The following is a 23,900-nucleotide window of genomic DNA, read 5'->3' on the forward strand; positions in this document are numbered from 1 at the left end:
AGTTGGCAGTTGAAGAGAAGGGCACAGATAGGAGGGACTTACCAGCTGAGCAGAGCTCACAGGTGGGGGGAAGGGGGGATCATAGGGGAAGATAAGTGAAACGGATGGGAAGCCAATGAAGTGACTTTAGGAGAAGGGTAACATGAGTATAGCGGCTCTCCCAAAATATGAGTCGTGCAGCCAAATTCAGGACAGATTGGAGGGGCGCGAGTTGGCTAAGCAGAAGGCCTGAGAGTAATGAGCTGCAGTAATCTATGCATGAGGTGATGAGGGCGTGAATAAGTGTGCTCAGAGAGGATGGGTTGGATTTAACAAGAACACACATACTTAAAAATACACTGAGGAAAATTCTGTAAGTGGTGCCCAAAGTTAAGCAATGGGAAGATCTACACCAAACTAGTATTCTGCAAAGGGCAACGAGCACAATTCTGACAATCTCCAGTGAACCTCATCGGTTCGCATCCACACAACCAAACTTTAGTTTCAGCCAAAACCAGGTGATTAAGTTTCAGGTGCACTTTCATTTTAGGCCGAAAGTGTTTAGACAGTTTTAAAAGCATTTTCAGTTTTGAACAAAACTGGAAAAAAAGCAGTTTCAGTTGGCCTCTATTTGGTATGGGCCCTAAAATGAAAGGCTATCGAGCCCAGGACCAGCATTAGGAGTGAGCAAACAGGGCAGTTGCCCTGGACCCCCATATTATTGAGGCTCCAAACCTGCCTGAAGTTGAAAGAAGTACAAGCAAACTTTGGAGTCCTCTCCCTAGTGTCTGCTCTGGGCCCCATCATGTCTAGCTGGAAACAGATGTAGTGGTCACTCATGTCATCTCTCTTGCAGCACTAATTTAGAAATGGCTAAACGCCACCAAAAATAAATGTATTTTCAACCTAATTTAAAATTTATATAAGAAATTTAAAAGCAAAGTTCTGGCAATTTATTCCATCAAGATGAAGCTAGGAAAAATAAAGCACTAGCTCGGGTAGTCCACCAATAGGCTTAGGAAAGGGAAGGGAGGAACAATCGGTGGTCATTGAGTGAATGTAATAACCGTGAAGGGATGTAAAATATAGTATTATTAGACAAATAGTCCTAAATTCCTTCACGAAATGCCCTAAATGTTAACAGCAAGACTTTGAACTGTATTCTAAAAAAGAACGGGAAGCTAACACAAGCAGAGAAACAGAGGAGTAACACGATCACATTTAACATTACAGAGAAAATGTGCCACAGTTTTTTTGAAGTTACTATAACCTTTTTATAGCTGATTGAGATAATCTTACATAAACCACATTCCAATAATCCTAATGCAATGTCACAAAAGCACAATAGAGTATGTAAAGTATCTGAAGTAAGGAAAGGACAAATTCAATAATGGCCAGCAGGGGAAAAAAAACAGGTGATAGTGTTTCTATACAAGTCTCTGATGAGACCTCATTTCCTCATTTACAGTACTGGGTACAGTTCTGGAGACCACACCTTCAAAAAGATATAAACAGAACAGTCAGTCCAGAGGGGGCTACTAAAATAGTTGGTGGTCTTTGTAATAAAGCATAGGGGAACAGAATTAGAGATCTCAATATGTATGCTTTGGAAGAAAAAGGAGATTTACTAGACACATCTTAAATACCTCTGTAGCACAATGCACAGGCAGTGAGTGTCTTTCAACTGAAAGGAAAATCTAGAATCAGAAGTCACAGGATGAAGGTGCAAAGGGATAGACTCAGAAGTAACCTAAGGAAATACTTCTTCATGGAAAGGGTGGTGAATACTTGGAATGGCCTCCTGGTGGAGGTAGTAGAGACAAAAACTGTACAAGGGAAAAGCTGCAGACAAAAGTACAAGACGCAGGCTATGTTAATTATATCAGTTACCACCTTTAAACAAACCAAGGGACCCGACACGATCCGTGTTTCGGTTAACACGTCTTCATCAGGGGTCCTAGGTTGACAAGGTATCAAATTAAACCGCAATCAAAAATAAACATGAGCCTGAATGAATTGGAGATTATCGCTGATCCAAAGTGTTTGTGTGCGCTTGCTGCGGAGCAAAAAAAAAAAACGCTCACACAGACACTTTGGATCAGCATTTATCTCCAATTCATTTAGGCTCACGTTTATTTTTGTTTGTGGTTTAATTTGTTACCTTGTCAACCTAGGACCCCTGATGAAGGCGTGTTAATCGAAACACGGACCATGTCGGGTCCCTTGGTTTGTTTAAAGGTGGTAATATTAACCGCAACCGATAATTGATATAATAAACATAGCCTGCATCTTGTACTTTTGTCCGCAGTTTTTCTTTGTGTTGTTTTTCCCTCACTGCAAATTGTGTTGGATTTTCTTTCTGGTTTTCGTTTACAGAAAAAAACTGTATCAGAATTCAGAGAAGGGACAAATAATAGGATCTCTAAGGGAGAGGAAATGATAGAAGATAAGTACATAAGTACATAAGTAGTCGCCTCCGCCGGGGCAGACCAGAGGTCCATCCAGCCCAGCGGTCCGCTCATGCGGCGGCCCATCAGGCATATTGCCTGGTCAGCGGTCCCTGACTAATTTTATTGCCTACCTCTACAGTTATCTCTAAACCTTCCACTGCTCTTATCTGTACCCCTCAATCCCTTTGTCTTCCAGGAACCTATCCAGGTCATCCTTGAAACCCTGTACTGTGCTATTTCTTATCACGGCCTCCGGAAGGGTGTTCCATGTGTCCACCACCCTCTGTGTGAAAAAGTACTTCCTTGCGTTTGTTTTAAACCTGTCCCCCTTCAATTTCATCGAGTGACCCCTTGTTCTTGTGGTTTCTTTCAAATTGAAAAATCTGTCTTTGTCAACCTTTTCGATGCCCCTCAGGATCTTGAAGGTCTCTATCATATCTCCTCTGAGTCTCCGCTTTTCCAGGGAGAACAGCCCCAGCTTCTTCAGTCTGTCAGTGTATGTAAGGTTTTCCATACCCTTAATCAGTTTAGTTGCTCTTCTCTGGACTCCCTCAAGCATTGCCATGTCCTTTTTGAGGTACGGTGACCAGTACTGTACACAGTATTCCAGATGCGGGCGCACCATAGCCCGGTCCAGTGGCAGGATGACTTCCTTCGTTCTGGTCGAGATACCCTTCTTAATGATACCTAACATTTGGTTTGCTTTCCTCGAGGCTGTGGCGCATTGTGCCGACGCCTTCAATGTCGTGTCTACCATCACTCCCAAGTCTCTTTCCAGATTACTGACCCCTAGCATTGATCCCCCCATTTTGTAAGTGAACATCGGGTTCCTTCTCCCTATATGCATGACCTTGCATTTCCCTACATTGAAGCTCATTTGCCACTTTTTCGCCCATTCTTCCAATGTCGTAAGATCCCTTTGGAGATTCTCGCAGTCAACCGTGGTTTCAACCTTGCTGAATAGTTTGGTGTCATCTGCAAATTTGATGACCTCGCATTTTGTTCCCGCCTCCAGGTCGTCAATGAATATGTTAAACAGGAGCGGTCCCAGCACCGATCCTTGAGGAACCCCGCTCGTGACCCCTTGCCAGTCCGAGTAATGGCCCTTTACACCAACCCTCTGCTTCCTGTCTGCCAGCCAGTTTTTGATCCATCGGTGGACCTCCCCGTGCACCCCATGGTTCCATAGCTTCCTGAGCAACCGCTCATGTGGTACCTTATCGAAGGCTTTCTGGAAGTCTAGGTAAATTATGTCTATGGGTTCTCCTTTGTCCACCTGGTTGTTTACCCCCTCAAAGAAGTACAACAAGTTTGTGAGGCACGACCTACCCTTGCAGAACCCATGCTGGCTCGACCTTAGCTGTCCATTTTTTTCGATATGGTCACAGATGCTGTCCTTAATCAGTGCCTCCATCATCTTTCCCGGGACTGATGTGAGGCTTACCGGCCTATAGTTTCCCGGGTCGCCCCTCGAACCCTTCTTGAAGATGGGCGTGACATTAGCTATTTTCCAGTCCTCCGGGATCTCTCCAGTTTTTAGGGATAGGTTGCATATTTGCTGAAGTGTCTCTGCTATTTCATTCCTTAATTCCTTGAGCACCCTTGGGTGAATGCTATCCGGACCTGGCGACTTGTCGCTCTTTAGCTTGTCTATCTGCCTGAGGACATCCTCCTGGCTCACCTCTAATTTGACCAGCTTGTTATCTTGATCTCCATTTTCTATTTCCTCTGGTTCCGGAATGTTGGATGTGTCCTCCCTCGTGAAGACCGACGTAAAGAAGTAATTTAACTTGTCAGCTATTTCTTTTTCCTCCCTCACTACTCCCTTTCTATCCCCATCATCCAAGGGCCCCACTTCCTCCCTCGCTGGTTGCTTCCCCTTTACGTACCTGAAGAATGATTTGAAATTTTTTGCCTCTCCCGCTAGTCTCTCTTCATATTCCCTCTTTGCTCTCCTAACCACTCGGTGGCACTCCTTCTGGCTTTCCTTGTGTTCCTTTTGGTTGGCCTGCGTTTGATCCTGTTTCCATTTTTTGAACGATGCTTTCTTGTTACTGATCGCCTTTTTTACAGCTGCCGTTATCCATGCTGGGTTCTTTATTCGATTTTTCTTGCACTCTTTTCTGAACCTGGGGACGTACAGGTTCTGTGCTTCGTGCACCGTACGCTTGAGCAGGGTCCAGGCGTAGATGGTAGATAATGACCATATGCTCTATCCAATCTGTCCATTCATGCCTTTTCTAAGTCTCTAGATAATATTTAAATATTTAACATATAAAGTTCAATTCCACATTTCTACAGGGTTGTTAGAATGGGGTGGTTTTTACTTGATCATAGTTATTAAGTTGCATTAGCAAAATATTGATGGGGGGATGTGTAAAGTTAAAGGTTCACCTAGGGTGCCCAATACTTTTGCATGAGTCCTTTCCTGAAAGGTCATTCCATATATTCACCATACATTTTGAGAAGAAATATTTATCAGTGTTGCTCCCAAGCCATACCACTATCACTTGTTCTAAAATTTCCTTTCCATTGAGCCTCTCCATCCTGGTAGCTCAAGGATCTGGGTTTGATTCCTAGCTCCAAAGCAGTATTCACATCACCTGAGGAAGTGAAGAAGAGTCATAATCATGCAACAGCAGCACCCAATGTTTAAATTACATTGTAAACTCTGTCGAGCAGGGTCTATCTCTTACATGTTTAATGTAAAGTGCTGCATACATCTAGCAGCACTATGGAAATGATAAACAGTAGTAATAGATTTAGGGCTCATGGTCAAAAGTTTGTTCTTTGTGCTTTTTGATCTTATTGAGGCATTTGAATATTGCTGTCATATCATCCCCTTTTCTCATCGCCTGTGAATACACATATTTACATTCTTAAGCTCCCTATCATGGGGCTTTGATTAAGATCCTGAACCATTTTGGTAGCCTTTACTGAACTGACTTTACTCCTGGTCTGTTTTATTTTTTAAAAGGACATAACTAGCACTCCAGGTGAAATAATAATTTAATAATAATTTATTTCTTATATACCGCTATACCGTGAAGTTCGAAGCGGTTTTGTCATCAATGACCTTCACAATAGCAATATCATTACCAAAAATCTCACTGAAAGTTTCTAAGCTTGCTTGATAGTTACCTATCTGAACAGGTTGCAAGGGCAAAAACCAGAATCTCTCCAAGGCTGATACAGAAAGCTTAATCACACAGTGACTCGGGTTATACATGCACATTACTGGCCGAGCAATGCAGAAAGGCATTGAGCACAGATGTTGGCTCATATGAAAGCCATGGCTGCACACTATTTTTAAATGTATGGTAATGAAAGACAAAGTACTTCAGTCGATGCAGAAAAGAAAACAATGGCACACAATAAATTTTTCACCAAATCCAGGGTAGTGTAGAGAAGACTCAGCAAAGAGGATTTAATGCCAGTTTTTAAAATATGACAGCCAGAAATAACTAATATGTAATTTAATCACAGTAGCTCTTTATATTATATAATTCTTAATTAAGAATTATATAATATAAAGAGCTACTGTGATTAAATTACATATTGGTTTAAACTAATATCACAGTATAACATTCATATCTCTCCATATAAAAGTGACTATTGAGCCAGAAATAACTGCCTAGAAGTTTAAAAGACCAGCAAGAGAAAACAGATCATATGCACCTGTCCAAACAAAACCAAAAATGGCAGCAAACATTGGCACCTGTCTGCTCGTACATAGCTGTGCAAGAAATTTTTGCAAGACTGATTTTTGTATGCAGAATAAGAGGCACCATGGGCTGACATTTTTTGGTTTTGATGTGCACACAAATCACGCTTACTGTGAAACCTTTGTATTCATGCATCGTGTAACCTCTCTCCCCCCTCCCCTATTTTCAAAATAAGTTCTTTGTCACAATACTAACAACAATGTCTTAATACCTGCAAACTAAAGAGATCAAGACTAGACCCAACATACCTAGATACCTCTATATTTTGGAGGACAAAGATCCCCTCTCCACTAAAATAATCCCTATCTTCCATGTTCATCTGTCAACTAGTCTGCAAACTCTACATAGAAAGGACTTTCTCTACAGCACTGCTATATGTTAAATCTGTAGTACTTTCATTCCTGTCATGATACACTCAAAGCAACTTCATTTGTTGGCAACAGGATACAGGGCTTGATGGACCTTGGTCTGTCCCACTAGGGTGATGCTTATATACTTAATGTACCGGTCCTTAGAGATACTGACTTGGCCATTTTATAATCAGACTCTACACTGATATACTGAAGGAAGACATACGAGTCTCAAGTCATTAAACAGATCCATATCCCATTCTTCCTCAGAAATTAGAAGATATCCCGATTCCCAATGCTAAATTAAAATACACACAGTCTCCGCATCCTTTCACAATCAAGGTCGGGGAAAGGGATCCGGGATGAGCACATGCCACGGACGGAAAGCCGGTGCCATAAAATGCACAGTCAGTGCAAAAGCAGAGACACTAAAGCCACACGCGTTCCCAAGCATTCGGGGACCGAGGGACCGCTCTCCCCTCCCCGCCATCTGCCATCTCTCCGCGATCCATCACCTCTCCATCCTACCGTCAAACTCTTACCTGAGATCGCCCACCACCAATCCCGCAGCTTTCCCTCTTAAGTGACCCGTCCCCCTCTGACACCACCTCTCTCCCTCGGATGCGTCCCGCCTCGCTAGAAACCGGAAGTTGCGTCACAGGCAAGCAGAACCGCCTTCTACTCCCTTCATACATTCAGCGCAGCCGCTTTTTACAGTCAGTCTCGTCTGATGTTGCTAGGATCACGTTAACACGTGCGCTGACCCTGCAGCGTCAGAAGACGCTTGCTCTACTGGCGCATGGGTATGGCGCCTAGACTGCTGCACGTGGAGGTTGCTACACCCACGTGCCAATAGATCAGTGGGCTGTGCCCTTTGCCCTCTCCTACCCAAACTGGCGCGGTGGTATAAACAAAATAAATAAAAAATACTTTTCCTCTCTCTCTCTTAAATCCTAGCTAACACCACCTCTGGCAGGATATACATTTCAGATCTGACATAATTATAATCACAAAACAGAAAATAACATTATTTTTTCTACCTTTTGTTGTCTGGTCATTCAAATCATGTTGGTCCCAGGCTCTGGTTGTCTTCTGATTAGGGTCTCCTTTCTTCTTTCTCAGTGCTAACCATCTATCTTCCATCTCTGTCCTCCCCTTCCATTTCCCTTCCCCCTCCCCCCCCCCCCCCCCCCCCGGAGGTCTGGCATCTTTCCTTTTTTTTCCATCTCCATCCTATGCAGCTGCAGCGATGGACCCCATCATCCCCAGAACAACCATTTCTCCATTACTCAACTACCTTTCATCCAGCATATCTCCCTCCTTCCTCACCATCCCAGGGTCCACTAGCTCTCCTTTTCTCTTCCCAACTACCCTCCTATCCAGTATCTCTATCTCCCCCCTCCACACCATCTCTTGCTTCCAACTTCTCTCCCTTTCTGTTCTTTCCTTCCCTAAATCCCATTGTCCACCATCTCTCTCCCTCCCCTGTTTTTAGACCCATTATTTCTTCCCCCCCCCCCTGATTATATGCACATCTCTTTGAAACCCCCTTCCGTCCGTGTACTTCTACACTAGGGCCTCCCTCCCCTGAAGGCCTGCCCCCCCCTGAAGGTCTGCATGTTCCCCCAGCTTCCCCTGAAGGCCTGCCCCCCGAAGGCCTGCATGCTTCCCCTGAAGACCTGCATGTTCCCCCAACTTCCCCTGAAGGCCTGCCCCCCCAAAGGCCTGCATGTTCCACCAGCTTTCCATGAAGGCCTGCCCCCCCAAAGGCCTGCATGTTCTCCCCTCCGAAGGCATGCCCCCTCCCCCCCCGAAGGCCTGCATGTTCCCCCAACTTCCCCGCTCTTACCTTAAGATAATATGGCAGCCTGCAGGATCGCCGATGCTATAGCAATCCTTGCAGCTGACGTCATCGTCAGTGGCACGTTCCCTCTGCCGCGATCCTGCCCCTGACATCAAAGGAGGGGCAGGACTGCGGCAGAGGGAACGTGCCACTGATGACGGTGGCAGCTGCAAGGATCGCTACAGCACCGGTGATCCTGCAGGCTGCTGTATTATCTTAAGGTAAGAGCGGGGAAGCTGGGGAAACATGCAGACCTTTGGAGAGGGGGAGATGCAGGCCTTCCGAGGAGAGGGGCAGGCCATTGGGGGGGGCAGGTCTTCCCGACTGATCCTCGCCCCCTAAAGCGGCAGTGGAAAGTCAGCAAGAGGCAGCGCTGCCACTCCTGCTTTAGGAAGGCACAGGGAGGAGGGTCGGTCACTGAATCAGGAGGCCGATTTTTTTTTTTTTTAAGTGAATCAATTTGAATTGGAAATTGGGCAGCACTAATGGTAACTATTGCTGCGGTAAAAAGATTGGCACCAATGTTGATTGCAAAAGTCTTCTTTTTTTAATCCGTGCCGATTCTACAAATAATCTTAGATCTTAGGTATAAAAGGTATGAATAGACTTAAAAGTGAAATTAAGGACAAGTTGGAGTGGGGACAAGCATAGGTTATAGGTAGAGCATGAAATTAAGCTGTGAATATAATTTAGGTTGACCCCTGGAACAACATGCCTGAATCGGTGCTCAGGTTCCTTCTGGCGGTATTCAAATCTAGGTTGAAGGCCCACTTTTTTATATATATATATTTTACATATTTAAAGACAAGCATACAGTACTTGAATTACAGATTCATAAATTCTCAATAAAATTTATGGTGATAAACAAACAAATCACCCAACTATAAGAAATTTTCATTATTTAATCCAAGGGACCAAGCAAAAAGAAAAAATATAGAGGTAAATAAAGGTCCACTTTTTAAAGTTGTGTTATAAGTTCTAACCCTACCAACCTGTAAACCTGGGAAGGGGTAAAATGTGGACCTCACGGATCTTAACTGCACGTCCTTAAAAATCTTCATTTATTGAAAAAAGTTAGCCAATGTGCCAAGATGGCCACTGCATCTCTGCTACAGTGAGGACGCCGTCGAGATCTACTTACAAAAATAATGCCAAAAAGACGTGGCAGGAACACTGGAGGAGCCTCCCGGCGACCCATAGTCCCATCGGTTACTATCGATGATTTTCTTCTGCGTCTACAGCGGGAGCAGGAAGAGTCGGGAGCCAGCCCGTTAGGGACACCGCCGGAGAGTAGTGCGGTGGTGAAATCCTCAGGGCTTGATGTCACCCTTAGCCCCGACGTCAGGACGCCACCCCTTCAACCGACGCCGCAGGCAACCAGCTCTCCATGGGACCAGAATGCACCCAAAGAGGCAGCTTTCTCGTCTCCAGAGGCTAGTGCTATGGAAGGCTCGCCGAATGGAACAGCTCAGAGTGACTTGCTCCCTCTGCCAGGACCTGCGACCGGGACAACTGAGGTCAGGGGAGTACAAGACCTCACTGAGGTAAAACTAATTTCAGAACAGTCTGATACTACACAATTACAACTTTTTTCTCCTACCAAACCTCCTAAAGTCACACTTGAAGCATTATGGGACTTGGTAGTGAATTTGGGGAATTCCTTAAATCCTCAAATAAAAAGTTTGGATAAAGAATTAAAAGAACAGAAAGGAGAAATAAAACTGATAAAACAGGATATACTAAAAACAGAGACACAAAATACAAGTAAAGAGCTATTATCACTAAAACAAAATCAAGACTTGTTGGTTAAAGATAATATAATTCTCAGGAGGAAGTTGGAAGCTCTGGAGAACAATGGTCGAGCTAACATTTTGAGATTTATACATTTTCCTAAGATCTTGTCAACTTCCCCTAGAGAAATGGTGAAACATTACTTTATGGAAATATTGGAAATTCCTGAAAACTCTTTACCTCCTCTTACAAGAGTGTACTACCTTCCCACCAAGTCCCTATTCAAAGAAGAAAAAGTTGAGGAACCCCGGGATAGACCATTGGACATTTCCGCAATACTGGAACAATCGGATAGGGAATTGGCTGTTTCAGCCACTCTTGTTGTCTGTGGCCTTGGCTCCAGACAAGGATTGGATATTACAACTTTTCTTTAAAAATAGATCCAAGGACTTCCTGGAACATCATATTCAGATCTCTCCTAATGTCTCTAGAGAGACTCAAAAGAGAAGAAAAGAATTTCTACTTCTGAAACCTGGAGTGACTCAAATAGGGGGTATTTTATTTTTGAGATATCCATGTAAATGTGTAGTTAGATACTTATCCTTGAAATACATTTTTACAGAGCCATCCCATCTTATAAGTTTTCTCTCAATGAAATGTCTTGAGAAGAGAATAACTGCGCTCTCCGTACTGCAGTAGACATGGCTTTCCTGATAACTTTATTTGACTTATTTTGTTCTACTCTTTAAATCTTGGATCCAATTATTGAGGATTAGTGTGCGACCAAATTAGATTATCTTCATTTTATGTATTTTTATTTTCAAATTTAATTGTGTATTACTGTACATTTCATATTTACATTTTGGACTCAGTTCATTATGTTTTGACCGCACTTTGCTGTACAAGATGTATATGCTTGGCAATATTATAAAATTCTATAATTAAATAATAAAATAAAAAAAATCTTCATTTATTGACAGCTGAGGTTTCATGTTTCATGTGTGCAGGTCCGCGTTTTAGCCCCTCATTCCACCTCTGTATCTGTTGCCATTTCTGACCCAACGGATCTGTGCCGACAGTCTTTTATTAATAAGGGAGCTCTAACGGACCCTAATGCTTCTCCCTCCCTATGCTGAGACTAAACTGTGCCACTTTTAGTCTCAGCATAGGAAGGGAGAAATATTAGGGTCCGTCAGAGCTCACTTATTAATAAAAGACTTAAGAACTTTTCAGCACCCCTTCGAATTTGGGCTCTCCGTCGTCACCACACGCCCGTCCTTCTCCTTCCCAGTGATGCTTCTCTCGGACCCCCACTAGAGCATTGCTACTTCTATAAGATGTGCGTAGGTTTTGGGGGATTGCGGAGTTCACTCTGCTCAGTCACATGAATGATCACCTTGATTTATCACTACAAAACAATCTTGCAGTAGTCCTGTCTTACACCAGCTTTTCTCACATGTCAACAAAATGTTCGATCTCTCCTACTCGATTATTATGCCTACCAGTTCGATTTGGCGCTCCTCCCTTTCGGGCTGCGTAAGGCTCTGCGAACGAAAGGATAGGTGGGTGTCAGGTGACGTAGACGGCGTGCGTGGTATGATTGTTGAATGCCGCTAGGGTCTGGTGCCGAGAGACTATGGACCGCCTGGGGCCATTCGGTAGTAAGTAAAGGGGAGGGGGAGGTAGAGTATTATGTTTTAGAAAACTTCGGATATTGCTGGTGGAACAGCGCTCTGCAGGGGGGCTGGGGTAGATGCCTGGCAAGTATCCCGCCGCCTGGAGACCACTGCAGCAGCGGCACTCTTTGGTTGGGCGATCAGAAAGTTCCAGGTCAACTTGGATAATGCGATCCAGTCCTAGTTTTACTTGCCTTTCTTTTATGCGGCTTGTACACTTTACGTGAAAACAGAACTACATTACTATGCATGCAGTGAGGCAAAACCAGGATTGACTCAATTGTACTTGCAATGATGATATCCTAAAGTCGGGTAGGACCCGTTGCTACCTCTGTTAATATTGTGCAGTACTTATATTTATTTCTTCGTTCAATTTTCTATACCGTTCTCCCAAGGGAGCTCAGAACGGTGTACATGAATTTATTCAGGTTCTCAAACATTTTTCCCTGTCTGTCCCGGCGGGCCCACAATCTATCTCAGTGGTTCCCAACCCTGTCCTGGAGGAACACCAGGCCAATTGGGTTTTCAGGCTAGCCCTAATGAATTTGCATGAAGCAAATTTGCATGCCTATCACTTCCATCATATGCAAATCTCTCTCATGCATATTCATTAGGGCTAGCCTGAAAACCCGATTGGCCTGGTGTTCCTCCAGGACAGGGTTGGGAATCACTGGATTAAGTGACTTGCCCAAGGTCACTTGGAGCAGCCTGGATTTGAACCCAGAACCTTAGGATGCACACTCTCCCTTTTATATGCTGCTTTTCATACACCAACGATTCAGATTGCTAATATATCTTTAAACTTGTGTCTTCCAAGTGCCTTTCATTTTTTGCTTAGTTTATTTCTTCTTTTTTTGTATGCAGTTTTGTTCTATACATTTTTTTTCAAATATATTTTATTGATTTTGTCAGGTTGCAACATAAAATAACAATAACATTTTAAAAAACAAGCAAGAGAGAAAGGATCACAAAGGCAAAAATAATGCTATAAAGTAAAATATGATAAATAATGTGAAAAGCTAGATGGTCATATTTAGAAACTAGCTAGAATGAAGTTTTAAAAAATCAGGGCTGTCTTATAATTAATTGTCCTTCTGAAGCTCCCTAACTCACTAAGTAGCTCATGTTATCAGAGATGCTAAATTACCCAGTTCCAGGAAGGAGGCTTTTTTGGTTGAGTTCTGCTTTTAAACTTACATTCCAAAGCAGTGTGATACTTATATTTCCTGATTCTATTAATTGAAATAATGCTGTAGGCCCTTAATGCACCATAAAGTTTTAGAAAGTCAGTACTGACTTTTAAAAAAATATCCTTTTTGTAACTTAGGCAACTTAACTCTCCATGTTACTACTATTCATGTGTTCTTGCATGATAGCTGCTTGGGTTCTCAATGAGCAGCATCACAGCATAACAGTGCTTCTGATGGGCCCAATAAGCAGCAAATGCATACAGAAAATCCCTTTTAAATTATCTCTTCCTTGGATTTAAATAAAATGACAGGTCAGGTTTCTTAACCATTTTGTTTTAACCATCTAGCAATTTGTTTGGAAACCAATCACCTTTATAAACACCAAAGATGACTGTTCTATTCAGAGTGATTCAGTTTTGATTTCCAGATGATTGACACAGTTCATCTGTAATAATAGAGAGAGAAGCTGGTAGCATATAAGCATTTTATATGACAATATTTTTAAGTTTCAACAAATAAACAATTTTATAACTCTATACATTGTATATTTGAAAATAAATAATTACTTCCACTCCAACTTCCCTCCCTCCCCAACTAACCTATTTATAAGCATTTTAAACCACACAATCATTGTAAATATTGTAACATAGGAAAAAAAGCAAAGAATAAATATGTATTGCAAATATAAATATAACAAAGGAAATAAAAATAATCAATCTGTCTACAAAATGATAGGAAAAAGGCCAAGTCAGGAAATAATACAAATAAATAAACTAACCTTCTCCTTTACAAAGCCACGTTCACGTTTTTAGCACCGGCCACTGTGGTAATAGCTCTGACACTCATAGAATTTCTATGAGCTTCGGAGCTGTTACCACAGTGGCCACCACTAAAAACACTAGCGTGGCTTTGTAAAGGGAAGGGGGTAAATGTGAGAGCAATTTCCCCATAGAATCACTCCAAGCCCACCCTTACAGTGTACCAGGACATCGTATCTTAATACTCAATTCATCCCGCTGAAATAAATTCTAACAGTTGTTTAGGTTAAAAATTACAAAAAAATTTGCTCTCAAGTGATCACACAAGAAAAAGGGAACAAAACAGAAAAGTAAAACCCAGAGCAAGAGCTCTAGGAGGTCCTTTTATCAAGCTGCAGTAGGGGTTTAATGCGCGTAATACTGCGCATTAAATCGCCTGCCGCGCTAGCCACTAACGCCTGCATTGAGCAGGTGTTAGTTTTTTAGCCGGCTGCAGGGGTTAGCGCGTGATAAAATGTCCGACGTGCTAACCCCGCTAGCGCGGCTTGATAAAAGGACCCCTAGGTCTAAGTACCAGAAATTCCTGTTGCCTTATCTGAGTCATTCTAACCAAATCAGGAAAAATATGAATTTTTAATCCCCAAAACAGTTCACCCGTATTTTGACAATGTAAGCAATAAAACTGCATTTTGGTCCAGCAGAGCAAAAGTAACTACTAGTAGTTCTTTAAGTTACAACTTCCAATGATGACCCTAAAAATTCCATCAGATTAATTCCAGGAGAAGTTATTTGAGCATTCCCAATAACTGAGGATTTAGCCCTCATTGTAGATGATATTGCTTTTGAGAGCATTTTCAAAATTTCCAGCAGATATTTCTCTACTATATCCATAGGTTCCATCAATGGAGATTTAGGAAAATTTAAAGACCTCAATATATTTTTTCCTACGTCAATTTTCCAGAAATTCAAGCTTCCTAGCTGTAAAGTTTTTATCCTTGACTACAGTTTAATTCAATAATTGTATCTCAGAGATATTATTGTCATGGTCTTGCAACTTTGCAGCATGCTGATCAACTACCTGATTCTGAACTTCCATGGTAGACAAATTAGTGACAAATTTTCCAAATAATTTTAGCAAATAAGAATTGAGTACCTGGATAGCAACCCCTGGTGACTTCAGTGTTATTACTTGAGATTTTTTCAGCTCTGTCACCACAGTCCCCAGTGGAACAACTCTCTAGACCTGTGCTTTTTTGCTTATTGAGTGCTGCAGCTAGTTTCCAGGAACACAGGCAGCTCCTAAAACAGGGAGGAAGTTGCGGGGGGGGGGGGGGACCCTCCAGCAATTCCATCACAAGCATTGAAAGTGTTCCAGTGATCTGATGCTCCACCACACTGCTGCTATCACATCTGGACTGTGGAGAGTAAGGTCTTGTAAGGCTGCTGCTGGTTGCAAGTTCCAGCAAAGTGGAGGGAGATGATATTCTAAGCCCAATCAATACCCCCAAACTTTCTAGGGTAGGCTGTTTTGCCTTTGGTGTCATAACAGTAACTGGAAAGAGTTGATGTACAGCTCCCTTCCTCTTCTTCCTCATATTAAAATGGGGATCTAGTCAGCAAGCAACACTACAGGAGGAAAGATGAGGAGAAAGAAGTTAGGGTGTCCTTCCTGCCACCATCTTGACCCCACAGCACTGTAATTAATATATATATATATATATATATATTTTAATCGACTTTTTATTCAGATAGTGAAAAACAATTTACAATCGTTGCCAAAAAAAACCAAACATGATAAAAAATAGTTATACACATCAGTGAAAACAGATCTACATATAAGCATAAAAATCCCATAAGACTCCCAGAAAGGCAACATGCAAAATTTAAGAAAAATAAGTCATGTCATATAAAGAAATCTTCAATAAGTTTAGTAGAATGGAAATCATGTAAAAGATGATGTGAAATAAGCTCCAGTCTATCCTCAAAGGGCATAGCACAAAAAAGTTCTGTTTTTTATTGTATACAAGATTTGAGGCATAACCTTTTGAGGAGGAGCATCTACTCCAGTGTCTCTCAAACTTTCTTGAGCCGGGGCACACTAAAGATAATGGCCACGGCTTGAGGCACCCAGAAGTGCGCAGATGTCGCCATGATGACATCATGCACTTGCGTGACATCATCACGTCGACGTACGCGCATGTGCAGAGATCCTCCAGATGGGCCTTGAGACACCAGTAGGTGGTGCCAGCATGGTAAAGGGCCGGAGAGGCACTGGCGCCAGCTGATTGCCTACAGCAGTGTTTCTCAACTACTTCAAGTTAAGTACCCCCCCCCCAAGTCTAACAAATATCAAGCTTTGCCCTAGATCCCATCCCCTTTACTAACTAATGCAATTTTTTCCATTCATTTTTCATATACACACAATATACACAGCAGATATAAATTCTCAAGACTGACACATTTCAATCACTATATTGAAAATAAAATCATTTTACCCACCAGCGATCCTCTGCAGGCTGCTGTAATTAGCTTTAAAAGTGAGACCGGGAGGCCAGAGGGGAAGCCGAAGGACACAAACGAGAAGGGGGGAAACATGCAGGCCTTCGGCGAATTGGGCAGCACTGGCACTGTACTGCATAGGGAAGTCAGCTGGCAGGCGCCTTTCTTCCTTCTCAGTGTGCCACGGCACACTTGGAATCTCAGGAGGCACACTAGTGTGCCTCGGCACACAGTTTGAGATACACTGATCTACTCCATCTTGTCCTGAAAAGCTTATGTCTCAGTAAGCTATGAAATGCCACTGGTCTCTTAACACTTTCAAGTGATACTGTTTTTTATAGGAGAGATAAAAAGTTTACAAATCTGATTTCCTTGGTTCCAGATGATCCTTACGACAAGCCTCCTTGCCGAGGCTGTTCTTCCTACCTCATGGAACCTTACATCAAATGTGCAGACTGTGGGCCTCCTCCATTTCTTCTTTGCTTACAGGTGAATTACCGTTTTGTTTCTTTTGACCTACTCGAACATGAGATATATAGTTACTTCAATTCTTTTTTATGTTAGTCATAAATACTGTATATGACCAGAAATTAATAAGATTTAGTGATTCAAAAGGCTTTTGAGATATGAGAACAGTTTTAGATATTTAAGGACTCATTTGCTAAATAGGGGTAGAAAGTGACCTTAGCACAATTGTGCGCTAAGGCCATTTTTTTACTGCCGGAGTAAAATAGCCGATTTTTCTGTTTTCATTATTAATGACTACATGCTAGTTTTGCTGTTAGCAAGTGGCCGATAGCACATGAACCCCTACCGCATGTGGCTGATATAACATGAACCCCTACCACCACCTGTTATTTAAGTGATAAGGGCTCATGCCAATCGTTTAGCATGCAGCAATGTGGCTGTGGTAACTGATTAGCGCAGAACATGCTTGCTCTCTTTCCCCAGGCTCACCCCCAGCACTGAAAAACAAATTTTATTTTTAGTACAGGGTAGCATTCACATATCCCATCCCATGATCGTGCTTACTGCAACTTTGAAAAAAGGCCCCATAAAGTACCACTATTTAACAAACTGATACATATCCATATGTGTGTTACTAGTTGCAGAAAGAGCAAATCATAGAAAATGTGTTCTTGCATGACAGCTACCATAAATACTTGAATATAAACTGAGATTTGGGGGCCCAAAAATGGGGGAGGGGTCTCGGTTTATATTCAAGCCACCACCTGGGAAGTAGCGATCGCCATAAGGTTTGGTTCAATATAGCAGCCAAAATGGAGGATGGCCACACAAAACTCAAAGTCCTGGAATTCAAACGTACGGACTTTAGTAACATGGGAGAGTACCTGAAGAAAGAGCTGATTGGATGGGAAGACATAAGAGAAAAAGTAAACCAATATGGTTCTCCAAACTAGTGGCGGAGAAAATAAAGGCAAAAGAATTAGTGTTTGTGAAATATGAAAAAACTCAAGAAGAGGAGTACAGAAAGAATATCAGATGAAACTGAAAGAAGTTGAGAGAGAGATACCTGGCAGAAGAGCAAATGGCTATAAATATAAAAAAGGGAGACAAAAATTTTTTCAGGTATATTAGTGAAAGGAGAGAGATAAAAAATGGAATTACGAGACTGAAAGAAGGTGTGAACTGCTATGTGGAGAGTGATGAGGACAAAGCAAATGTGCTAAACAAATACTTCTGTTCAGTATTCACAGAGGAAAAACATGGAGAAGGACCGTGGTTGATTAGCAAAGTTACACCTGAAAATGTTCACCGAAGAAAGTGTTTATGAACAACTTGAAAAACTGAAGGTGGACAAAGCTATAGGACCAGACGGGATCTATCCCAGGATATTGCAGGAGCTCTGATAGGTTCTGGTGGGTCCTTTTAAGGATTTGTTCAATAAATCTTTAGAGAAATGAGAGGTTCCGCAGGACTGGAGAAATGGATGTGGTCCCTCTACACAAAAGTGGTTGCAGAGATGAAGTGGGAAACTACAAGTCAGTAAGCCTCACTTCTTTTATTGGAAAAATAATGGAAACGTTGCTGAAGGAAAGGATAGTGAAATGCTTAGAATCTAATGGATTACAAGATCTGAAGCAACCTGGGTTTACTAAAGGTAAATCGTGCCAAACAAATCTGATTGAATTCTTTGACTGGGTGACCAGAGAATTGGATCAAGGATGTGCGCTAGATGTAACTTACTTAGATTTCAGCAAAGCCTTTGATATGGTTCCTCATAGGAGGCTCTTAAACAAACTCCATGGGCTGAAGTTAGGGCCCGGAGTGGTGAACTGGATTAGAAGCTGGTTGACGGACAGCCGCCAGAGGGTGGTAGTTAATGGAATTCGCTCGGAGGAGGGAAAGGTGAGTAATGGAGTGCCTTAGGGATCGGTGCTTGTACCGATTCTGTTCAATATATTTGTGAGCAACATTGCTGAAGGGTTAGAAGGTAAGGTTAGCTTTTTTGCGGATGATACCAAGATATGCAACAGAGTAGATACCAAGGAGGGAGTGGAAAACATGAAAAAGGATTTGCAAAATTTAGAAGAATGGTCGAACGTCTGGCAACTAAAATTCAACGCAAAGAAGCGCAGAGTGATTCATTCGGGGGGTAGAAACTCGAGGGAATCGTATGTGCTGGGAGGTGTGAGGCTGATAAGCACTGATGGAGAGAGGGACCTTGGGGTAATTGTGTCTGAGGATCTAAAGCAGTGTTCCAAACTCACAGCCCAGGGGCCACATGCGGCCGGCCAGGTACTATTTTGAGGCCCTTGGTATATTTATCATAATCACAAAAGTAAAATATAACAGTTTCTTGATCATATGTCTCTTCAGCTATAAATTACAATATTATTATTGAGACTTAGCCAAAAGGAAAGATTTATAAGCTATATAGAGTTTTACCTCATGCAAAATTTTATTTTCTTTAATAAGACATTAACTATTTTTTTCTGAGGCACTCCAAGTACCTACAAATCCAAAATGTGGCCCTGCAAAGGGTTTGAGTTTGAGACCACAGATCTAAAGGCATCTAAGCAGTGTGATAAGGTGGTGACTGTAGTCGGAAGGATGCTAGGCTGTATAGAAAGAGAATAACCAGCAGAAGAAGGGAGGTGTTGATGCCCCTACATAGATCATTGGTGAGGCCACACTTGGAGTATTGTGTTCACTTTTGGAGGCCGTATCTGGTGAAGGATATAAAAAGACTTGAAGCAGTCCAGAGGAAGACGACAAAAATGATAAGGGGTTTGAATCAAAAGAAGTAAGAGAAGAGACTGGAAGACCTAAATATGTATACTCTGGAGGAGAAGAGGAATAGGGGCATTTAAATACAGGCATTTAAATACTTGAAAGGTATTAATATAGAACCAAATCTTTTCCAGAGAAGAGAAAATGGTAAAACTAGAGGGCATAATTTGAGGTTGCTGGGAGGAAGACTCAGGAGCAATATTAGGAAATCCTTTTTCACAGAGAGGGTGGTAGATGCCTGGAATACCCTCCTGAGGGAAGTGGTGGAGAGAAAAACTGTGATGGAATTCAAAAAACGTGGGATAAACATAGAGGATATTTAATTAGAAAACAAAGGATGTAAATTAAAGAACTAAGGTCAATACTGGACAGACTGGTACGGTCTGTGTCCCATATGTAGTGATTTGGTGTAGGATGGACTGGGGAAATCATCAATGTGAACTCCACTAACTTGGAACATGATGATGTTACTGGCCAGACTTTATGGTAGATATCCTGCAAACAGGATGGTTGGATAGGCTGGAGTGATCTTGGACGGCAACTTCAGCAGTTGGAACCTAGGACAATACCAGGTGGACTTTACTGTATATGACCCAGAAATATCAAAGAAGAGACAAGTTAATTTAATCATGTATTTTTAATGGGTATAACTAATGGGCAGACTGGGTGGACCGTTAGGTCTTTATCTGCCGTCATTTACTATGTTATTATGTTATAACTAGTCTTTAAGCCCGTTACATTAACGGGTGCTAGAATAAATGTCTGTCTCTTTGTCTCCTTAGCCGCTGTCTGTCTTTCTTTCTCCCTCTCTCTCTGCTTGGTCGCTGTCTTGTTTTCTTTGTTTCTCTCTCTTTTGCCACTGTCTGTCTCTCTGGCCCCCTGTGTGTCAGTAATTCTTTCTGTCTGTCTCTCCCTGACCCCCTGTCTGTCTTTCTTTCTCGTTCCTTGGCCGCTGTCTGTCTGTCTCCCTGGCCCCTTGTCTGTCTTTCTTTCTATCTCTCTGTCTCTCTCCCTGGCCCACCCTGCCTATCTCTCTCTGCCCCCCCCCCCTCAGAAAACCAAGATTGCTGCCTGCCCCCAGCACACCCCTCCTCCAAAGCAGCCCCTTTTCCCTCTCCCCCTCCACTTCCCTGTGCAGCAGTAGCAGTTGGACGCCTTGCAGCACCTCGGACACCCTCCTGCCGTTGCTCTCACCACCGCACACGCCGCACATCTAACACAGTGCTCCACGTAGCTCTCGGCCAGAGGCACAGTCACGCTAGCCTACTGCCGTAGGAGCGCGTTTTGGTGCGGGCCAGGCTCTGGGAGAGCTCACGCAGACCTGCATCACGAAAAACAGCACTACCGTCCAAAGTTTATTTTTAAAGTGTAAAGCCGCTGCGGCGGCTCCTCGCACTATCGCTGTCTGCGTCGGAAGCCTTCTCCGATGCAGGTGTGGCTAATGAGAGGATCCGCCGCAGCGGCTTTAAACTTTAAAATAAACTTCGGCCGGTAGTGCTGTTTTTCCTTGATGGAGATGTGCGCGAGCAAGGAGGCGAGCCCTTTTCAAGGGGTCGAGACAGACTTCTGAGGAGCTTCGGAGGCTGTTAGCCCCGCTCTCCCTCTCAGCTTGCGGCAGCGGTGGTAAGCCCGATGCGTGTAAGCGCGTAGGTCGGAAGCGGAAGAGGGGCCTCAGCGTTTTGTAGGGCCGGGTCTGGCGTCGCCGTGTAGGGCGGGAGGCGGGTCCTCAGCACCGGCCGACTCGCGCCGACGGCCCCCAGGAGTTCGAGGCTGGCGGCGGACATGGCTGGCGTGGCATGGTGGAGGAGGAAGAGTTCGGTGACGTATAACTCGCGCATGCGCACTCGTATTTTCGCGACAGATCAGGGAACACATTTTTTTAGTGCACATGCGCGGTCTATCATTTTATTATATTAGATGCCCTTGTATTGCTTTATGGTTGCCATATCTCAAAAAAGACGTAGTGGAATTAGAAAAGGTCCAGAGAAGGGTGATGAAAATGATAAAAGGGATGGGATGACTTCCTTATGAGAAAAGGCTAAGGTGGTTAGGGCTCTTCCGCTTGGAGAAGAGACTGCTTAGGGGTGATATAATGGAGCTCTATAAAATACTAAGTGGAATGGAAAGGGTAGAAGTGAATTGCTTGTTTACTCTTTCCAAAAATACTAGGACTATGGAGCATGCGATGAAGCTAGTAAGTAATAGATTTAAAACAAACCAGAAAAAATGTTTCTTCACACAATGTGTAATTTAAACTCTGGAATTCATTGCCAGAGAATGTGGTGAAAATCAGTTAACTTAGCAGGGTTTAAAAAAGTTTCGATAATTTCCTAAAAGAGAAGTCCCATAGACCATTATTGAGATGGCTTGGGGAAATCCACTGCTTATTCCTAGCATAAGCAGCATAAAATATGTTTTACTGCTTGGGATCTAGCTATGTACTTGTGACCTGGGTTGGCCAACAGGATACTGGGCTTGATGGACCTTCGATCTGTCCCATTATGGCAGCTCTTTTATGTGAACCAAATATAGGACAATCCAGCCATTGTGACATCACTGATGAGGTTGGCTCTTAGGCATTGACGGAATGAGGCATTATGACATCACAATCTCAGCGCTGGAATGTTGCTTCTGTATGGGTTTCTGCCAAGTACTTGGGACCTGAGTTGGCCACTGTTGGAAACAGGATAGACCTTTGGTCTGTCCCAGTATGGCAGTACATATGTTATGTACCAGCACATCTTCAACGAGGACATTGTTTATTGCAGGAAGGACTGTGGAAGAAAGGAGAGCTAGACTAAATCCAGAGATTGTGGATGATTTTTTGATCATGAATTTAAAAAATCAGAACAGTTAAAAGCACAGTTTGTGCTGGTATAGGCTGCATGTTTCGTAGTTGTAAAGTTGTTTGTTTTTTTTTAAAAGAATGTTGTTTCCTTTTATACATTAATGAAAAGACAAATATACAAAATCATACTTGTTTGAGGCTTTTATGGATGCTGGGGACGGAGCTCGCAGGGATGGGGACAAATCTTTTTCCCCTGCGTTATTCTCTAGTGTTAAGTATGCCTTTGTGCTTACCACAGGTTAGTAAAAGGGCCCCATGATAATAATGAATAAATAGGTACTTAAGAGCAGAGGATAAATGACTTTTGGCCTGATGTATAAAATAATTTACTTGTGTTTGGTAACTTTATTAAAGATTTTTTCATGCATATTTTTTTTTTAATAATTTCTTTATTCATTTTTAAACTTACATCAAGTGTACAGTAAATATCAATCAAATATAATACAACATCACTTTTCCCAATCTTAATACACATGTGGATTTGGGGGGGTATTTCTTGTTTTTCCATTAAGAATATATAGATGATTGTCGTAAGATATTATTTTCATGTGGTATATATTAGTTGTATATGAATTTGGGAGGAGGGTGGGGGTTAAATCTTCTTGGTGTATGATATTGAAAATTTTTCAAGTGATGTTTTCATGCATATTCATATGTCTATATACACATGTGAAAGGCTTTGTATAAAATAATCTCAATTATACAAATTTGTGCATTGACAAGTAGGCCCATATTTATATGCATCCCAAGTGTGAGTATGTTCAGAGTGATATTTGAGCAGAGCACAAGTGGAGCCACAAAGTATATAAGTATTTTATTATATTATATATAATAAAATGCTAAGCGCGCATGTGCACTCCTACCTGTGTGTCCCCTGATCTGTATGTCTGTGGAGGAAGGAGTGCGCATGTGCGCCTACAACTGCCCCACACTCGCGGCCCTCCAATGCATCGGAGTCAGAGGGAAGGGGGATGGGAGGCAAGAAGTTCGGCAGCAGAGACGCCATCCCTTCTTTGTTTGCAGTTCCGAGCCGCTGAGGACTCTCCCGAAGGCCCTGGCGGAGGGTTGGCCGCTGCCCCTGCGCGGGACTGGCGAGCTGAAGGTGTTCCGGCCGCCGGCGGCTCGAACCTGCACAGGCAAAAGTCCCTCTCTTGCCTCACTGATGCCGAAAAGAAGCCCCGTCGCACATGCTTGGCACCCGCCCCGGCCCCGCTGTTGCACTCCCTCTCGCGAAAAGTTTGCAAAAGGGTTCTGCAGACTGCGGGAGCAGGAGAGGGAGGTGGAGGAAAGGAAGAGAGGAGAACCACACACCCATCTTCCCCTCTTCTGCACTGCCCCAGCGCCGCAATACCTGCTGCCTCACTGGGGGGCCTGACCTCGGTGGTCAGGTAACCTGCTGTCACTGACGCCTACACCCTAGGCCCGCGGCGGTTTCGTTCTGCGCGAGGCGGTTTCAAAGTCTCAACAGGATGGCTTGCGCTGAGCCCCTTCTCAAATAAGCCTGTTTGGGGAAGGGAAATATTTGGATTTAATTTGGATGGTGTATGTGCTGGGGAATCAATGTGGAATGGAACAATCTTGCTTCCATTTGGGGAG

The 23,900-nt window shown here is 43.0% G+C and overlaps 2 protein-coding genes across 7 annotated transcripts in view; one reads left to right on the forward strand and one right to left on the reverse strand.

The window, feature by feature from the left end:
• Nucleotides 1–11,605, reverse strand: part of ACACA (acetyl-CoA carboxylase alpha) — a 434,156-nt gene extending 422,551 nt beyond the window's left edge. For 2 of the 4 annotated variants that reach the window (XM_033921833.1, XM_033921832.1), the window contains exon 1: nt 6,821–6,845. In XM_033921833.1, coding sequence (XP_033777724.1) covers nt 6,821–6,831 — 11 coding nt within the window. In that variant the 5' untranslated portion in view covers nt 6,832–6,845. Of the gene's footprint in view, nt 1–6,820; nt 6,846–7,046; nt 7,154–11,580 lie in introns of those variants that run through there. The other 2 variants (XM_033921836.1, XM_033921835.1) reach the window with 2 other exon arrangements.
• A 2-nt stretch (nt 11,606–11,607) lies between these two features.
• The window catches only part of TADA2A (transcriptional adaptor 2A), a 60,337-nt gene continuing 48,044 nt past the window's right edge, over nt 11,608–23,900 (forward strand). Inside the window, exons 1-2 of one of the 3 annotated variants that reach the window (XM_033921839.1) lie at nt 11,608–11,739; nt 16,584–16,690. In XM_033921839.1, coding sequence (XP_033777730.1) covers nt 11,715–11,739; nt 16,584–16,690 — 132 coding nt within the window. In that variant the 5' untranslated portion in view covers nt 11,608–11,714. Of the gene's footprint in view, nt 11,740–11,875; nt 12,067–16,583; nt 16,691–23,900 lie in introns of those variants that run through there. The other 2 variants (XM_033921837.1, XM_033921838.1) reach the window with 2 other exon arrangements.

Source organism: Geotrypetes seraphini, chromosome 15 (genome assembly GCF_902459505.1).
Source record: "Geotrypetes seraphini chromosome 15, aGeoSer1.1, whole genome shotgun sequence".
Lineage (NCBI taxonomy): Eukaryota > Metazoa > Chordata > Amphibia > Gymnophiona > Dermophiidae > Geotrypetes > Geotrypetes seraphini.